The sequence below is a fragment of the Hyperolius riggenbachi genome, chromosome 5 (assembly GCF_040937935.1).
Source record: "Hyperolius riggenbachi isolate aHypRig1 chromosome 5, aHypRig1.pri, whole genome shotgun sequence".
In the NCBI taxonomy this organism is placed as follows: Eukaryota; Metazoa; Chordata; class Amphibia; order Anura; family Hyperoliidae; genus Hyperolius; species Hyperolius riggenbachi.
The window spans coordinates 207,022,832-207,042,578 of record NC_090650.1 but is presented as its reverse complement, the minus strand read 5'-3'; the positions used below and the strand labels follow the sequence as shown (position 1 = coordinate 207,042,578).

General features: G+C 46.7%; 1 protein-coding gene across 1 annotated transcript in view; it reads left to right on the top strand.

Annotated features, from left to right (window-relative positions):
- Positions 1-19,747, top strand: part of LOC137518578 (NFX1-type zinc finger-containing protein 1-like) — a 338,789-nt gene that overhangs the window by 116,505 nt on the left and 202,537 nt on the right. Inside the window, exon 5 of the mRNA XM_068236642.1 lies at positions 7,224-8,819. Within this exon, the coding sequence (XP_068092743.1) occupies positions 7,224-8,819 (1,596 nt within the window). The remainder of the gene's footprint in view (positions 1-7,223; positions 8,820-19,747) is intronic.

The window sequence follows — 19,747 nt, the reverse complement described above, 5'->3', positions numbered from 1 at the left end:
TGTCTCCCATGTGCCCTCTATGCCCCTTTGTGTCCTTCTGTGTCCTCCATTTGTACCCCTGTTTCCTCCTCTGCATGGGCACGGTACAGGTTGTCCCCGACATTGTGGTGCGTTGGAGGTTCAAATTGGCAGGCATTCACTAGTCAGAAACTCCCTTCATTTGGACTGTAAGATGCAGAGACTTTTTCCCCTACTTTTGGGAGAGAAAAAGTGAGTCTTATGGTCCAAAAAATACAGTAGGTATTTTTTATGTCTTTTTTTATGCAAAGGTTTTTTATTTGGGAGAGCGTGGGAGGTAAGGGGTTAATTTTAAATGTGTGTATTTCTCTTTATTACAAAAAATGTATGTAGGTGTAATTTTCCTATTTGGCCAAAAGATGTCCTTGTGCATTATCTTCCTGTGCATACCATTAGTACGCTAGCAGGAAGTAATGTGTGGATGTGTTACTTTTTTGTCATTACAGTTACTGCAGGCATTTCATTGATGCCGGTGATCATTGAAACAGGGACTTAGATCAATGAATGGGAACTGCGTTCCCATTAATTGATCACCCCTCTAACGAATGGCAGTGAGACCTGGAGCGAGTGCGCAGTGGCGATAGGCAAGTATCTACGTCCGTAGAAATATTGCACAGCAAGTAGGTACTGTATGTTCCAGCGTATAAGACGACTGGGTGTATAAGACGACCCCCCAAATTGTCCAGTTAAAATACAGAATTTGGGATATACTCGCCATATAAGACTACCCCTCTTCCAATGCACACCAAATAAAAAAAACAAAAAATAAATAAATCAGATACTGGTGCTATATAGGAACAGATACTGGTGCTGTACTGTATGTGGTACCCATTATATAACAGTTATAGGCGATTGATTGATTGACTGGTTGGATTGGTCAACTCTCCCTCTCCCTAAGTGTATTGGTCAGCTCTCCTTGTCTGCCTGTTTATCAGAGTGGTATGGAAGAATAGATCAGGCTGTGCCCATAAAACACGTCTCTTTCACCCTTCTGGCCCACCCTTGTATCCTATTTACCTCCTTCTCTGCCTCTCAGATCTCACACATGTGTGCCTGCGCTACTTCACTACAGTCCTCAGCAGCGAGATCTGAGAGTCGGTAACAAGATCATCCGGCATCAATGATACCTGGCGTATAAGACGACCCCTAACTTTTCAGAAGATTTTCAAGAGTTAAAAAGTAGTCTTATACGCCAGAATATACAGTAATTATACCAGGGTTGCTGAAAAATTCAGCAATACTTGTCTGTTTAATTGTAATTTGACTTGCACTTACAAATCTCTTTGAATAACTTGAAGAAAATATGTTTAAAACATTAGTATGTGACTGAAATGGCATAACTTAGATTCACTACCTTTCATCAACTTTCCCTATGATGCAATACAATTCAAGCAAGGATTGAAACCTTTTGTCACATGGGAGCAGGTATTTAAAAAAAATAAATCTAAATTAAGTTTATAGGCTCTCTTATAGTCTCCAGTGATTTCTAGCCTGGAAGATCTTTAAAAGTAATGCCCCATGTTTACTAAAAAATGAAGTTTCCCAGTCAACTTCCATTGAACAGTACAAGGGATGGCCCTGCCTGGGAGAACTCACAGAGAAGCATGAGTTCAGTTTGATCAGCTGATAGATTTGTAAGGTTCTGATTTTCTGTGATGACTTCCTGGTTTAACACATGATTGTGACCAGCAAATCAGAGCTTTACAAATCATATTAGCTGATCAAACTGATCACATGCTTCTCCATGAGTTCTCCGAGGCAGGACCATCCCTAATCAGTACTGGTTTTTGCTGCTGCATGTTTATTTACATTTCTAATTATACATAAGGTGCCTATTAACGGTACATATTTTAATTAGATGCAATCTCTCAATGCAGTATTTACGATTGAATTGTACAGAAAACAGCGCAGTGTTTGGTGAATATCAATGTGAAATGATTTGTTTGGTCGATTAGAGCTGAAAATTCCATCAATCCAAAAGTTGTATTTTATGATCTTATCTGAAGATAATGCCCTAATCGACCTGTTTATGGGAACAATCAAGAATTAACTTCAAATTATTTTTGAGTGTAAAAAGTGCATTGAAAAATGCATTGAAAAATCGCATCTGATGAAAAAATTGTACTGTTAATGGGCACCTTTATTCTCAGGTTTTACAGTGGTTACAGAATCAGAGATCTAAACAAGCATTCCTGGTTAAAGGAGCACTATTGTAAAAAAAAGTAAATATTAAGTTACTGGCATAAAAAATGTATAAAACATACATTAATATTAATTTATATCCTTTAATTAACAAAATGTGTTTTTATTACCAACAGCTTCTGGCTGTCTGACGGCCCTTGTAACATGTTACACTGCTTACAGGGGATACTAAAATACTTGGTTAATATTTAAATACTCCCTTCCTAACCCTTCCTGTGAGTCTGTAGAAGTAATGATGGTTCAAGCCAACGGCTTCCACTGTCCCCATGTGCTGTGCAGGGCCTCTGGTCACACAATAAATTCCACTGTCCCCATGTGCTGCGCAGAGCCTCAGAAGACGCTCATTTGAGCAAAACGTATGGCAGGACATCCATCGCTCCCACTTCACCCCACTGACTGCAAGATTGGGTAAGATCTTTTAATTGAAACTGGATGTGTGTATCTATATTGTACAGCCGCACCTATTAAAGCTGTGTTTTATACAAGGAGCTGCTAGTGCCAACCTGTGTTCTTCTCCACTGATGTCAGACTAAGATGTTGTTTTCTTGGGTTTGAGCACGCTAACCCTGTAATATTTACCCGGTTTTTGCCTCACACATCTATGGTGGACAATCTTGTTAAGCACTAGTGACTGTAGTGCCCATTGCCTTTTTCCTCCTATTTTATACACTATAAATTCTACCTAGTTGCTTATGTCGGCAGCACTTCACACAGGCACCTCTGTTGCGCTTTACTCACATCCGGCTTCAGCTCTGTGAAGGTAACATCTCTACAAGTGAACGGCCAGACATGCACCAGAGCTTCCTGGTATTAAAAACACACCGTGTTAAGGAAATAATAGAATTGATTAACATTTATGCATGTTTTTTGCACTTTTATAAAAGGTACCGGATTTTGCGCCGTATAAGACGCTCCGGAATATAAGACACACCCAGGTTTAGAGGGCAAAAACCAGGGAAAAAAAATACTAAACCTGGTGCGTCCATATTCCAGGAGCGTCTTGTACATGTCCTTCTGTGTGTCCTCATGTGTGCTCCTGTGCCCCCCATATCCCCATGTGTCCTTCTGTGTGTCCTCATGTGCCCCCATGTGTCCTCCTGTGCCCCCATGTGACCTTCTGTGCCTCCCATGTGTCCTCCTGTGTGTCCTCATGTGCCCCCCATGTGTCCTCATGTGCCCCCCATGTGCCCTTCTGTGCCCCCCATGTGTCCTCCTGTGTCCCCAATGTGTCCTGTCCCTACCATGTGTCCTCCTGTGTGTTCTCATGTGCCCCCATGTGTCCTCCTGTACCCCCCATGTGTCCTCCTGTGTCCTCATGTGCCCCCCATGTGTCCTCATGTGCCCCCCATGTGTCCTTCTGTGCCCCCCATGTGTCCTCCTGTGTGTCCTCATGTGTACTCCTGTGCCCCTATATGTCCTCCTGTGCCCCCCATGTGTCCTGTGTGTTCTCATGTTCCCCCCATGTGTCTTCCTGTACCCCCCATGTGTTCTCCTGTGTCCTCATGTGCCCCCCATGTGTACTTCTGTGCCCGCCATATGTCCTCCTGTGCCCCCATGTGTCCTTCTGGGTGTCCTCATTTGCCCGTCATGTGCCCTCGTGTGCCTCCCTGCCTTCCTCCCTCCCGCCCGCATCTCCTGCCTTCCCCCCCTCCCCCCAGATGGAGTGTCAATAGCGGCGGCAACTTACCTTCGGCAGGCTCCCACACTGATCCTAGATCATTGCGCTGCCCCCCGCTAGCCTCCTCTGCCTCCCCCCTGCTTTTCCGCCCCCTGCCCATCCCCATGTGTCCTTCTGTGTGTCCTCATGTGCCCCGATGTGTCCTCCTGTGCCCCCATGTGACCTTCTGCGCCTCCCATGTGTCCTCCTGTGTGTCCTCATGTGCCCCCCATGTGTCCTCATGTGCCCCCCATGTGTCCTTCTGTGCCCCCCATGTGTCCTCCTGTGTCCCCAATGTGTCCTGTCCCTACCATGTGTCCTCCTGTGTGTTCTCATGTGCCCCCATGTGTCCTCCTGTACCCCCCATGTGTCCTCCTGTGTCCTCATGTGCCCCCCATGTGTACTTCTGTGCCCCCATGTGTCCTTCTGTGCCCCCCATGTGTCCTCCTGTGTGTCCTCATGTGTACTCCTGTGCCCCTATATGTCCTCCTGTGCCCCCCATGTGTCCTGTGTGTTCTCATGTGCCCCCCATGTGTCCTCCTGTACCCCCCATGTGTTCTCCTGTGTCCTCATGTGCCCCCATGTGTACTTCTGTGCCCCCCATATGTCCTCCTGTGCCCCCATGTGTCCTTCTGGGTGTCCTCATTTGCCCGCCATGTGTCCTCGTGTGCCCCCCTGCCTTCCTCCCTCCCGCCCGCATCTCCTGCCTTCCCCCCTCCCCCCAGATGGAGTGTCAATAGCGGCGGCAACTTACCTTTGGCAGGCTCCCACGCTGATCCTAGATCATTGCGCTGCCCCCCGCTAGCCTCCTCTGCCTCCCCCCTGCTTTTCTCCCCCCCCACCCCCCGGTGTAGGAATAAGTAGCGGTAGCTTACCTCCGCAGTGCGCCCGCGATGACTGCAGACATCTGTCTTCCCGGCACTTCTCGCTCTAGTGACCGGCTTGAACTGATGACGCGCAGTCGGATGTCTGCAGTCATCGCGGGTGCACTGTGGAGGTAAGCTACCGCTACTTATTCCTACACCCGGGGGGGGCCAGATAAGCAGGGGGGAGGCAGAGGAGGCTAGCTGGGGGCAGTGCAATGATCTAGGATCAGCGCGGGAGCCTGCCAAAGGTAAGTTGCCGCCGCTATTGACACTCCACCCGGGGGGCCAGGAGACTCAGGCAGGCACGGGGAAGGCAGGCACAGAAAGGCAGGGAATCCCCAACGGCGGCGGGTCAGCGGTTCCGTATCTGAAGGCGTTATTGAGTCGGGATTCTCTGCCTTTGCCGTATAAGACGCAGGGACTTTTTCTCCCCATTTTTGGGGGAGAAAAAGTGTGTCTTATACGGCGACAAATACGGTACATCTTATGTCAGTAACTTAGGGATGTATCAACTAACTTACTTTAGTCCTGCACTACCTGCCACCTACATTTCACAACTGGTAGTGCAGCCTGTCACAATGCTGAGCTAATAGGAAGTCTTCAAGAGACAGAATGGTATAGAGCCAACCATGAAAAGGCAGGTTTACGTGTGATACTTACTTACTGAAACGTGTCATCAACTTAACTAATATTTTAGAATATTCAAAGACTGTGATTCAACCAAACAAAACATTTTTTGAAAATATTGTTAGCATAATTACTGAGTTATCAAGTAATTTCCCCTCCAATTCTTTTGCAAAAGTTAGCACACTTTTAACCCTTCTTGAAAAGGCCCTTTCTGAACAAGAGATAAATGGAGTGATTATATGTGCAGATGTTAAAGGGAACCAGAGACGCCAGATAAAAGATTTTATACATACCTGGGGCTTCCTCCAGCCCCATGCGCACGGATCGCTCCAACGCCGCCGTCCTTCGCTTCCTGTATCAGCCAGTTCCGGGTCCCGTAGTTTCGGCCTGTTGGCCAATCGGCGTCAGCACGCGGCCAATTGGCCGCATCACAGGGGCTCCCAGCATACCATTACGCGTGTGGCTGCCTACTGCGCAGCCGCACGCGTCAGGGTATGCTGGGAGCCCTTGTGATGGCCGCGTCCGCCGGAAGTGACGGGACCCGGTACCGGCGGATGCAGGAAGCGGAGGATGGCGGCGTGGGAGCGATCCAGGCTTATGGGGCTGGAAGAAGCCCCAGGTATGTATGAAATTTTGTACGTCCGGCATCTCTGGTTCCCTTTAAAAAGAAGCTGAAGGACCTCAGGACATCAATGCAACATTAACAGCAATTAATGCAATTATCTGATGCATTTTGACATCAGATAATTTCTCTTGCAATTTAGGAAATATAGAGAATCCTAAAGATTCTTGCTATTTTGCTTACCGCAGTGTAGTGAATCTACCCCTTAATTTGATATTCAAATTGTAATTATTTTGCAATAGTGCCCCTTCAAGTGCATTTAAAGGGATGTTCAGTCATACAATTTTCAGTAATAGGATCAAATTCCATTTACCCACTGTTCTTTGTTTATTATGCATTCTACAACCTGACACAGCCCTGCAAGCATTCCAATACAATCATAAAATGTTTCTGCTGTAGTGAATTTCATTTCAGTCAGCCTGGCTATATTTGTTATATTGCCAAGGAGAAGGAAGCTTGTTATCTTCCCTCCCACATTCTCGCTCTTCACTGATTGGCTGAGGGCAGTTCAGTGTGACTGGCTGAGGCTGAGAAGCCTATTTCTACAGAAGCTGCTGAAATATGACCTATGCTGTTCTCACATGTGTTTACAAAGCAAGCTAGATATCAGGGTTGGTTTCAATCAGAGGCAATAAAAGTGGAAAATGCCTGGAATTGTTTTCTTTTATTTACTATATTAAATTTACTGAAATCAAAATGTGGACAGTACAATACATATGTTATGTAAGTAGAACAAGTATTTATCTAATTATATATGTATTCTTTCCCTGGGATAGTATGGTTGTCCCTGCTGCTTTAAAGTGAAGGTCCAAGGTGATTAAAAAACAAAATTCTACTTACCTCTGACTTCCCCCAGCCCCTGGGCCAACGGCGGGGGAGCATAGCTGCGGTCACAGGACGGCTGCAAGGGGCTGGATGAAGCCCAAGGTATGTTGTTTTTTGTTTATTTAATCACCTTGGACCATCACTTTAAGGTACACATGGGACTTTTCAATAAGGAAAATCAAGTATCTCTTCTACATTTACTACCTGCTACCTACATTTCATGACTGGTAGTGCAGATGCCTGTCACAATGTTTCAGCTAATAGAAAATCTTTGGGGGGGGGGGGGGGGGCAGAATGGTATAGAGCCCACCATGAAAAGGCAGGTTTGCATGTGATATTTACTCACAAAAACATGTCATTAACTTTTCTCACATTACTTGTGTTTGAATTATTATATTCCTACTAGGATCACATCAGTTGGGTCACTATCAAATGAAGCCTTCCAACTTTACATGGAAAACACAAAGTATGCAGAATCTTTCTGGCTTGCATAAAGGAATCAGATCAACAGATAGAAGTAACCCATCCAAAAGGGAGAAGAAATTTGACTCTTCTACAATTGCAGAGCTATCTAAATTAGAATCTGCGGAAATCACAATGGAGCTGGCTGCCCCAGGAAATGGTCTTGAGGAATTTCTTAACAAAGACACCATGGCATTTCCTGTGGTTGAAGGTTTTCTGAAAATTCTAATTAAAGCTATTGAATATGAAGCAACACAGAAGAACCTAATGCTTATCCTGCTTCAAATCCAAGGCTCTGTTTTCTTAAAAAAGGTTCTACCTTTTCATATTTTAGAGTATTCAAAGACCATGATGGAGCAAAACAAAACATTTTTTGAAAATACTGTTTGCTTAATTACTGAGTTGTCAAGTCATTTCCCCTCCAAGTCCTTTGCAGAAGTAAGCATACTTGTAACCCTTCTTGAAAAGGCGTTTACTGAACAAGAGATAAATGGAGTGATTATATGTGCAGATGTTAAAAAGAAGTTAAAGGACCTCAGGACTTATGTGCAACATTTACAGCAAAAGCAACTGGAAGGCATTTTGAAGTCAGATAATTTCTCTTGCAATATGGAGAATCCTACAGAGGATTTTAGACAACTGTCCATTTTTCCAACTCATGAAGACATCTATCTGTCTCAAAACCCTTTGATACGGCCAAATATCGTTGATGGATCTTATGCAAATGCAAAGTCTTACCTTGACACCCACTACCGATTACTGCGAGAAGACTTTGTGCGTCCACTCAGGGATGGAATTTTACAGCTGGTAACTTTAAATAACGAAGATCTCATTAAAGCAAAATTTGATGACATTAATGTTTATTTGAACACCCACATTTCAACACCTATGTGCATTAAGAAGGGAATTGTCCATGAGGTCAAATTTAATAAAGAACACTTCAAGCATGTTACCTGGGAAACCTCACGTCGCCTATTATATGGTTCACTTGTTTGCCTTTCCCAAGACAACTTTAATACCATGCTGTTTGCCACTGTTGCAGACAGAGATGTCGATGACCTAAACAAAGGAATTATAGTTCTTATGTTTACTGATGAAAGTCGACAGAAACTGGCAGAGTATTCACTAGATGATACTTTCCTAATGGTTGAAGCCACAGTTTATTTTGTGGCATATCGTCATGTTTTGGAAGGGCTGAGAGAAATGGCTGAAGACGAAATTCCATTCCAGAACTACATTGTTCACTGTCATACAACATTGTCTCCACCTTCATATCTCTCACGAAAGGGAGAGGATTACACCTTGAAACAACTGATCAACCCTGGCAAAGGCAAATTACAAGACACCTCTCAGAAGAAGTATAGGGGTTATTTATTAAATTCCCGCTTGGAAAACATGTTTCCTAGGAGCAAATTCAATGTCTTAAATTTCAATGCCTGGCCAAATAAAGAGGAACTTCAGCTTGATGTTTCCCAGTTCAAAGCATTTCAAATGGCTCTTACAAGTGAGCTGTCTCTTATTCAAGGTCCTCCAGGAACAGGTAAGTAGAATACTTTGCAGTTAAACTAAAAATTAACATTAACAGGTTGTATTTTTAAATTTGCATTATGTGTTTCTTTCTGTATAGGGAGTCCCTGAATTACAAATGGCCCGTCAATCCCATTGTGATGATGTTTGTCTCCATGTGAGTGCCCCCCACCTGTGCTTCCCAAAAATCTCACAAGAATGTGAAGTCTTGATGCAGTTGGAAGCTGAGCTTTTCTCCCCTCCCCACTGGAGTCCAACACTGTGTGCCCTCCTCTGACCACTCATCTTTCCCCATAGTTCCTGACATCTCCACATGACATGTGTAATCACACAACATGAAGGAAATGTCAGCACTATGGGAAGAAGTGAGTGGAGAGGATGGACATACAAGGCTGGACTCCAGCAGTTAGGCAAGAAAAACACAGCTTCCACATGCGCCAAAACTCTGCATTATAGTTAGAGCTTCAAAAAGCACAGGAGTGCAGCTACTAACAACACCAAAGAAGGAGGCACAAGACGACTAAAGATGGCACAGGGGCACTAAAGAAGGCACAAAGGGGGACAGAAAAGGCACAGGTGGACTAAAGGTGGCATGGTTGTGGTGAAAGGTGGCACAGAGGGATGAAGGTGGCACAGAGGGACAAAGATGGTGCTGAGGGATACAGTGAGGGGCAGAGGTGGCACAGGTGGACTAAAGGAGACACGGGGACAGAGGTGACACAGAGGGAAACAGTGAACAATGGTGGTAAAGTGGGGCACAGAGGAGGCACAGGGGACAGACATCGAACAGTGTAATACCTCTTATTGATTCAGGTTAAGAAAAAACCTACAGTCCCTATCTTGTTTGTTAACCATGGACTACTTTACTTGCCTTATATTACACACAATAAGTCGATATGATTGCACTAGTACTTTGCTTCCACATAGACCTGGAAATTATTGTTTGAAAAAAGTGACATTGGTCTCAGAGATTTGAGGTGGTGGGATAGGGTAGGGTACACAAGCCAGTAAGTGAATGTATTATCAACGAACAGGATGACATCATCATTTTCAGCGATTGTTAACACAGCAATGACCTGCATGTGTATATGCTTAAGGCGGCTATGTAATTGCACAGTGATAGCTTATTGAGAACCATCACTTTCTTTGCAACAAAATCTTGCATTTCATTGAGTATGAAGTACAGGCACGTAAACACTTAATGTACTTAACCACTTCTCCACTGAGGGGTTTTACCCCTTGAACACCTGAACAATTTTCACCTTTCAGTGCTCCTTCCATTCATTTGTCTATAACATTATCATTACTTATCGCAATGAAATTAACTATATCTTGTTTTTTTCGCCACCAATTAGGCTTTCTTTAGGTGGGACATTATGCCAAGAATTATTTTATTCTAAATGTGTTTTAATGGGAAATTGGAAAAAATGTGGGAAAAAATTATTATTTTTCAGTTTTCGGCCATTATAGTTTTTAAATAATGCATGCTACTGTAATTAAAGCCCATGAAATGTATTTGCCCATTTGTCCCGGTTATAAAACCGTTTAAATTATGTCCCTATCACAATGTTTGGCGCCAATATTTTATTTGGAAATAAAGGTGCATTTTTTTCAGTTTTGCATCCATCCCTAATTACAAGCCCGTAGTTTATAAAGTAACAGTGTTATACCCTCTTGACATAAATATTTTAAAAGTTCAGTCCCTAAGGTAACTATTTATGGGTTTTTTTTATTGTATTTTTTTTTTTTTAATTACAAAAAAAATAAAAAATTGAGGTGTGTGGGAGGTAATGAGTTAATTTATTGTGTAAAACTAATGTATTTGTATATGTAAAATGCTTTAGGGTGTAGTTTTACTATTTGGCCACAAGATGGCCACAGTGAGTTTGTGTTCATGCGACCTGTAAGCGTCCGGAAGGACGCTCACAGGAAGCATTATGAGGCTGGGAAAATCACAATGATCGCAAGGTTTCTAATAGAATCAGCAGATCATTGCGGGGGCTTAGATCAACGAACATGAATATATTTTCCCGTTCACTGATCTCCGGGCAAGCGGGCGGCGGCGTGCACGAGCGGTGGGAGCGCGCGCACTAGCGGCGGGAGCGCGGACAGCGGTGGTAGCGCGGGAGGTACGTATTTCTCCGTCCCTTGGTTTTTTAAGGGTGGAAAAAGGGATGGAGAAATCTGTACAGCGGGGGGTAAAGTGGTTAAACACCTGAAGGGTGTTTTTTTTAATTCTGTAATTGAATCAGGTCCTCTCTCTAAGGCACAAGTGTCAAACACAAGGCCCGTGGCCGAATGCGGCCCTCCTTGCCATTTTATGTGGCCCTTGAGAGCTTCCAATGTGCATCATTGTAAGCAGCATAAGAACAGCACACTGCCTTCCCATCCAGCTCCCCAGCGACAGTGTTTCTGATTAAAACATTGCAAGTATGAGCTGGGGGGCCGCAATAACCCGTGAGACACTCCCCCCCAAACAAAATTAACATGGGGCCCATTACTGGGAACTAAAATCCTATGTGGCTGGTAGAACACACACGCACTGTCCCCAACACTATCTCCCCACATAGCAGAGTAGCACAGCAGAACCGTGTAATATTTACCTGCTCCAGCGATGCATTGTGTCTCTTCTGTTCTAGGAAGTTACACTCTTTATGCTGCATACCTACTTCTCCTGATTATATAACATGCATTCAGAGCCAGAGGTATGTAACATAGGGCCTGTGGCCATCAGGAAGATCTGAGAAGACCTGAAGCAGTGCTGGAACAGGTACATATTAAACTCCTCCTCTGGGCTTCTCTGCAGAACCCCACACAGTCCCTATAATTAATTGCACCACATAGTTTGAGACTGTTCATTAAATGTTAAATCCTGAATAAAAATGTAGCCCCCGACTTAGGGCTTGTTTCCACTATGCTCGGCATGCGTCTTGCGAGATGTGATGCCGGCGCAGCTATGATACGTCTTGCAGCCGAATCCCTCTAGGCTATGGGATCGCTGCAGGCCGTCATATTTTTCCCCGGCCACGAATCTGGATGCTCTGCATTCACTTCTATAGGCTGCCAAATTCCATCCGAATTTGTGGCCAGGGAATCGGCCCGTTTTCGCACAAATGGAAACCTAGCCTTAGGCTATGTTTTGGATTTTAGCCCTTCACAGAATCAAGCATGGCACCTGCTATATGGCTTAGATTACACATGGCTAAAAAAATGGGCCATTTTCCCCATCAGGAAGCACTAAGCACAGTCCATGAAAAGCTAGGGGAATTACGTACTGTATTAAAAGCCCTATAAGGTAAAGCATAACCTTTATTCGCACTGACGTCAGGCGCAGAACTACTGTGTCTGTGCAGTACAGTCCGGTTGACGTCAGCGCAACTATGTGAGCCGCACACTGGAACACAAGTAGGCCTCTTGTACCGGAGGGGACCCCGGGCCACTGGCGGGGAGCAGAGCTGCGTTCAGGGCACAGGAAGGCTGCAAGGGGCTGGAAGAAGCCCAAGGTAAGTAGATTTTTGATTATTTTTACCTCGGACCTTCACTTTAAGAAAGGAGAGAAAATCATGTGATGCACAGTTGTGCACACAGGGTGATTGCCCACTGATGAAGGTAGATCTTAAGCACAGTGTTTCTCAGCCTGGGGTCCGCAGACCCCTGGGGGTACATTGGCAGCTGTTGTAGTCCCCCAGGGGCTGCAGACTAAATGGCGGATCTCACCCCTAGGAGAAAAGTGTCAGACAGGGCAGGCAGTGTTGGTGGCAAGGGACACAGCAACTTACTTAGCCCTGTTCCCGTGTGGACTCCTGACGCCGGGCTCTCCTTCTGTCGCTGCCTCGCATCCTGTCGCCATGGTTATCCAGCAGCCTCTCATGACGTCAGGGTTGCTGCCGAAAGTAACTATAGCGGGAAGACGCGGCGAGAGGAGGAGAGCCCGGTGAGAGGAGGAGAGCCCAGCGAGAGGAGTCTGCGCGGGAACGGGGCTATGTAAGATTATACTGGGGCACTACCTGGCTTTACTGGAGCACCACCTGTACTTGGCTATCTATTCTGGGGCACCACCTGCACCTGACTAATCTATTCAGGGGCACCACCTGCACCTGGCTAATCTATTCTGGGGCACCACCTACACCTGGCTAATCTATTCTGGGGCACCACCTGCACCTGGCTAATCTATTCTTGGGCACCACCTGCACCTGGCTAATCTATTCTGCGGCACCACCTGTACCTGGTTAATCTATTCTGGGGCACCACCTGAACCTGGCTAATCTATTCTGGGGCACCTATAGCTCGCTACCTACACTGGGACACCACTGTACCTGGCTATCTATTCTGGGGCACCACCTGTACCTGACTAATCTATTCTGGGGCACCACCTGCACCTGGCTAATCTATTCTGGGGCACCACCTACACCTGGCTAATCTATTCTGGGGCACCACCTGCACCTGGCTAATCTATTCTTGGGCACCACCTGCACCTGGCTAATCTATTCTGGGGCACCACCTGTACCTGGCTAATCTATTCTGGGGCACCACCTGAACCTGGCTAATCTATTCTGGGGCACCTATAGCTCGCTACCTACACTGGGACACCACTGTACCTGGCTATCTATTCTGGGGCACCACCTGTACCTGACTAATCTATTCTGGTACACTTAAGAAGAAAAAGTCACTTGGCACTCAACTGATTCGACAGAGGGCAGAGCGGGCTCCTATAAATCTGCAACAACTTCACCCCATATACTTGCACCTGCGTTCCTGTGGTATCAGTCCCGGCAAAGAGAAGTGCAGCAAGCTGTGGTTAGTGCAGAGCACAAACTAAGGCACATTGGTACATGAAAGAAATGCTGTGCACCTGTCTCTTGTATTGCTTTTATTGGAATCTTCTACCGACAGCCAGCGTATATGACATAGAAAACAAAGATTGTCAAACCTGGATCCACGGAGGTGCGGAGGTGAGTAGGGGAGAGGTGACCAGGGGATGTACGGACGGCACTACAGCCGTTTCACGCCGTCTGGCGCTTGCTCACGTGCATACGTCCTAAACGGGGCAGCGCTGTACGGCTTCCTTCATAGGATCTTTGAGCCGCGCCCCCAGCGCTGCCCCATTGGTGTAGAGTGCCTGGGAGTGAGGGTCGGGGGTGAAGGGGCGGAGACTCGCATCAAGCTTCAAGCTTGTGTTGTGATGCTTGGTTAAGCTATGCAGCCAAATGTGTGTGATTAGTGCATACATTATAATTCGTGCATACATCCTCGGATGCGACATACAAACATGTGGAACATCTATTAAGTACAACATACAAAATGTAGAAAATGTAGAAAAAGGATGTGTCATATACAAATCACAAAGTGCAACAGTGTATAAAACGTGCTTGCTGAACGCTGACATTATGGCATAGCCAGACTGCATCCTAAACGCCCTATGTTAAAAAATATATATTTTATTAATAACATAAACCATAAAAGGGATCACCCCACTAGACCCAACCTGGAGGGGCTCCCATTAAAAAAGACCGGGTGGTGGAAATATGAGCAACGAGACACAATGGGGTGTATTCGCCTCCAAGAGTATATATATCCACTCCCCTGTTTTTTTTACATTGAGTCCGCAGCCTGCAGAATCAGGGAAAGAGGGTTCAAGACGGTCCACACCAGGAACAGGGGCCCAGAAGTTGGGCCGTGCAAAAGAGGAGGGAAAAGGGGGAGGAAAGCAGGAGCAGGGAGCACCCAATGTCTTACATATCAATAGGACCAGACAAGTCCAGAACAACCAGGGTAGCATGAACCAGGTGGCAGAGAAGGCCCAGAGTCCCCAAATGAGGGTACCCCCTAAAGATCCAAGACCAGCTTCTAGAACTGACCCATAAAAAGCCAAAGCCTCATGGCATTGTCAAAACCCACCCCTAAAGACCACAAGTAGGGGGCATTGAAGGGGCACAAGAAATGCTGAACCACAAAATTGTTTAGACGTCCCCGGCTGATTGCGACATCAATGGCCTTAAACTGGGGGTGGGGGGCAGCCCGGTTCACCATTGGGAACCCGGCAGTGCATATTGCATCTATTAATCCCCACCCAGGGTCAATTTTAAAGAAGCCAGTCCATATGGGGTATAGAGACAGAGATGCATCCAACCATGCCCAAACGAGGAGAAAAGAAGGTGGTGACAGTAAGCCCAAAGCAGTGGAGTTGGGGGTCCCTAAAGCTGAGTAGACGGGGACGTCTGAACAATTTTGTGGTTCAGCATTTCTTGTGCCCCTTCAATGCCCCCTACTTGTGGTCTTTAGGGGTGGGTTTTGACAATGCCATGAGGCTTTGGCTTTTTATGGGTCAGTTCTAGAAGCTGGTCTTGGATCTTTAGTGGGTACCCTCATTTGGGGACTCTGGGCCTTCTCTGCCACCTGGTTCATGCTACCCTGGTTGTTCTGGACTTGTCTGGTCCTATTGATATGTAAGACATTGGGTGCTCCCTGCTCCTGCTTTCCTCCCCCTTTTCCCTCCTCTTTTGCACGGCCCAACTTCTGGGCCCCTGTTCCTGGTGTGGACCGTCTTGAACCCTCTTTCCCTGATTCTGCAGGCTGCGGACTCAATGTAAATAAATCAGGGGAGTGGATATATATACTCTTGGAGGCGAATACGCCCCATTGTGTCTCGTTGCTCATATTTCCACCACCCGGTCTTTTTTAATGGGAGCCCCTCCAGGTTGGGTCTAGTGGGGTGATCCCTTTTATGGTTTATGTTATTAATAAAATATATATTTTTTAACATAGGGCGTTTAGGATGCAGTCTGGCTATGCCATAATGTCAGCGTTCAGCAAGCACGTTTTATACACTGTTGCACTTTGTGATTTGTATATGACACATCCTTTTTCTACATTTTCTACATTTTGTATGTTGTACTTAATAGATGTTCCACATGTTTGTATGTCGCATCCGAGGATGTATGCACGAATTATAATGTATGCACTAATCACACACATTTGGCTGCATAGCTTAACCAAGCATCACAACACAAGCTTGAAGCTTGATGCTTGTCACTCGCCGCTGCGCGGCGAGTCTCCGCCCCTTCACCCCCGACCCTCACTCCCAGGCACTCTACACCAATGGGGCAGCGCTGGGGGCGCGGCTCAAAGATCCTATGAAGGAAGCCGTACAGCGCTGCCCCGTTTAGGACGTATGCACGTGAGCAAGCGCCAGACGGCGTGAAACGGCTGTAGTGCCGTCCGTACATCCCCTGGTCACCTCTCCCCTACTCACCTCCGCACCTCCGTGGATCCAGGTTTGACAATCTTTGTTTTCTATGTCATATACGCTGGCTGTCGGTAGAAGATTCCAATAAAAGCAATACAAGAGACAGGTGCACAGCATTTCTTTCATGTACCAATGTGCCTTAGTTTGTGCTCTGCACTAACCACAGCTTGTTGCACTTCTCTTTGCCGGGACTGATACCACAGGAACGCAGGTGCAAGTATATGGGGTGAAGTTGTTGCAGATTTATAGGAGCCCGCTCTGCCCTCTGTCGAATCAGTTGAGTGCCAAGTGACTTTTTCTTCTTAAGTGTACCATATACTGTCTGTGTCCTCACACTGTGCACCATCTGTACCCATGAATGCGGAAAGAGGGATAGTGGACGAGAATCCAGCAGACTTGGGGAGTGACACAGACTCCTCCCTGGATTTTCCTCTGATAAGCCAAGGTGTATCCGAAGGCCGTGAGGGAGCAAGCTCCATTTTCAACTACAATGTAAATCCTGCACCTGCAAATAGGGAGGTGGTGACCAGGGTTCTAGAGTTAAGACTGGGAGGACTATGTGAGAAGGAGACTAGGCTGTTCTGGACGGCCACTACCTTAAACAAATACAAGGAGGAAGGCTTTATCGCACGTGGCTTCAGGTCATATAAGGAGCCATCTAAATATCAGGACGATAAAAAGTTTGTGGAAAGGTGGGAGACTGCCCACTTGAATTATTGCAGAACCCTGCAAGACATTGTCAGGGAACGCACGATCGAGGAACACAATAGGATTTCCGGGGAGCTCCAGGCAACAAGGGAGCAGTTACAGGAGGTAGCATCAGAGGAGACTTTCTCAGCTATTATATCCAAGATAGAGAAAAAGATTTTGCCAATCCAAAACGAGCTGAAAGCCAGAAAGCTCAAGAAGTTTCACCGGGATCAGGACGATTTTAAGAAAGGAAAGATCTTCTATTGGGGACAGGGAGGCGTCCCAGGCAGAGGAATTAGACCAAAGAAGGGAAGGGGCTATTGGACTACGGACTCGGGTTCGGAGGAGGAGAGACCCGAGGGTAAATCGAAACCAAAGCAATCAAAGAAGAAGAAGCGGGGTGCCAACCCAGAACCGAAAGCAAAACCAACCCCAGTAACACCATGTGCCTCCGCCCCTTTAGGCGGAGAATCCGCCGGGGAGGAAGAAACAGGCACTGGGAGAAACGTGACTTGGGACTCCCCAGTAATAACCAAGAATCGCTATGGCAGCAACAGCACCAAGAGAAGGAGAACGAAGGAAAGAGACATGCCTAGGGTTAAAGGAACAAACACAAGCCGAGGGAGAACTTCAGGTGGTCAATTTGACCAACCAAACTATTCCCGAGTACTGTTTCACACTGTTGAAGAAAGGGTTAGGGTTTTCACCCACACACAGATTTGATTATGTCGACTTTTTTGTCGACCTTTACAAGACCACCAGAAAGATGATGATTAACCAAATATATCGGGGTGGGGAGGGGGAGGAGGGGCTCCAAGGACAAAGTGATGGAGGCCCGACCTCGGCTGTGAGTCCCTTGTCTGCCATAGGGTTCAGTCCCAGGGTGGAATGGGACAATGCTGAAATAGAGGCACTCCGGTTATTGGAGGAGCTGTGGGAGGAGGGAGGTTCCTGTGACGCAGAGGAGGTTCATGTGCCCCCACGGGCCCTGTCCTTAGGAAATCCTGGAGATTTTCGAGCCTGTAGATCCACTCGACCCATACCCATTCCCCCCGGTTCCCCGATTGACCAGTTTCTTCACCAGGTCGCTGCGGACATGAAGGCAATATGCTATGGCCGGGCCCCGGACAATCTGTGTAAAACTGATAAGGCCGCCCTTAGGTGGCTAAAACAGCGCCGCGACCTGATGATAAAGCAGGCGGACAAAGGGGGGAATGTGGTGATCATGTCAAGTGATGTCTACACGAGAGAGGCCTACAGACAATTGAACAATATGGACTTCTACCAGAGGTTGGAGAGCAATCCAACATGTAGGTACCAATCAACTCTTCATACTTTGCAAAGGCGAGGAGTTGAGAACGGATACATGTCACAGAGGTTGGCGGTTGACCTGCTCCCCATGTCCCCCCGGTACCCTGTGTGGTACCACCTTCCCAAATTGCACAAGTCCGCATAAAGCCCCCCAGGAAGACCCATCGTTTCAGGGTGTGGCTCCCTAACAGAACGTCTGTCCAGGTTCCTGGACCATCTGCTGCGTCCCTTTCTTGCGGGGGTCCCGGCCTATTTGGCCGACACGCTCAATACGATCAATTTGGTTGAGAGCGTTGCATGGAAACCAGGCTACAGACTGGCCACAATTGATGTGGAAAGCCTGTATAGCAGGATACCCCACGAGGAGGGACTAAGGGCGGTCCAGAGGTTCTTGGACAGGACCAATAAGGATGAAGGTTACAAAGACTTCATTTGTGAATGTTTGAGGTTTATCCTAACACACAACGCGTTCTTGTTCGATGGAAGGTGGTACCACCAGACCTCCGGGACGACCATGGGGACCTCTGTGGCATGTACCTATGCGGGCCTCTTTCTAGGAGCATGGGAGGAGGACTATGTGGCGAACCCCGGGAATCCATACAAATGTAATATCAAAATTTGGGCCCGGTATGTGGACGATGTGCTGGTCCTGTGGCAGGGGGACACGGAGAGTTTTGAAGCCTTCATGAGTCATCTTAATGACAACCGAGTCAATATGCGTTTCACCTCTGAGGTGGGTGAGGAGTCTATTAGTTTTTTAGACCTCAAGATAAGGCCGGATGGAGACAACCTGGTGTGCGAGTGGTTTAGGAAAGCCACGCCTGTTAATTCCCTGCTGCACAGGAATAGTTTCCATCCGAAGCATGTTAAAACCTCCCTGCCATACGGCCAGTACTTACGTCTAAGACGGAATAACTCCAGTCTTGACACCTTTGAATTACAGGCACAGGAATTGACCGCACGATTGGAGGCCAGAAAGTATGATAAACGCTCCCTTGCCATGGCCCACGACAGGGCAAGAAAAGCAGACAGGAATTCACTCCTTACTAGAGGCTCTGGTAGCCGACAGAGGGACACTTTCACCTTCACTTTTGACTACACTCCAATGTCCAGGGATTTGACGAAAATCATTAAGAAAAATTGGGGGATAATAGTGAGAGATCCTACCCACCAGAGGGTGTTCCCCAACTCCCCCAGAGTAGCGTTTAGGAGAGCCCCTACTTTGGGCGATACCTTAATTCGGAGCGAGTTTCGCTCGCCCCCTGTTCACAATTGGTTGTCATGTAGGCGCCCTAAGGGGAACCACAGATGTGGCAACTGTAACTACTGTGGGAACATGTGGGAAGGTACCAATTATAGATTGGGTGGTTTACAGTGGGAGGTGAGAGCCTTCATTACGTGCCAAACCAAGTTTGTTTCCTATGTTATCTATTGTCCCTGCCTCTTCTATTATGTGGGCAAAACCACTCGCCCCCTAAGGGAAAGGGTGGAGGAACACTTCAAATCAATCAAGTCGGGCAAAGGTTGCCCAAGATTGATAGAACATGTAAGGGAGGCACATGAAGGTAGAGCCAGGTGCTTGAGATTTGCAGGCCTTTTACATGTTGCCCCATCGCGCAGGGGTGGTGACCGTGATCGAGAACTCACTAGACGAGAATCACGAGTTATACTACGGGCAGAGGCTATGGGGCCAC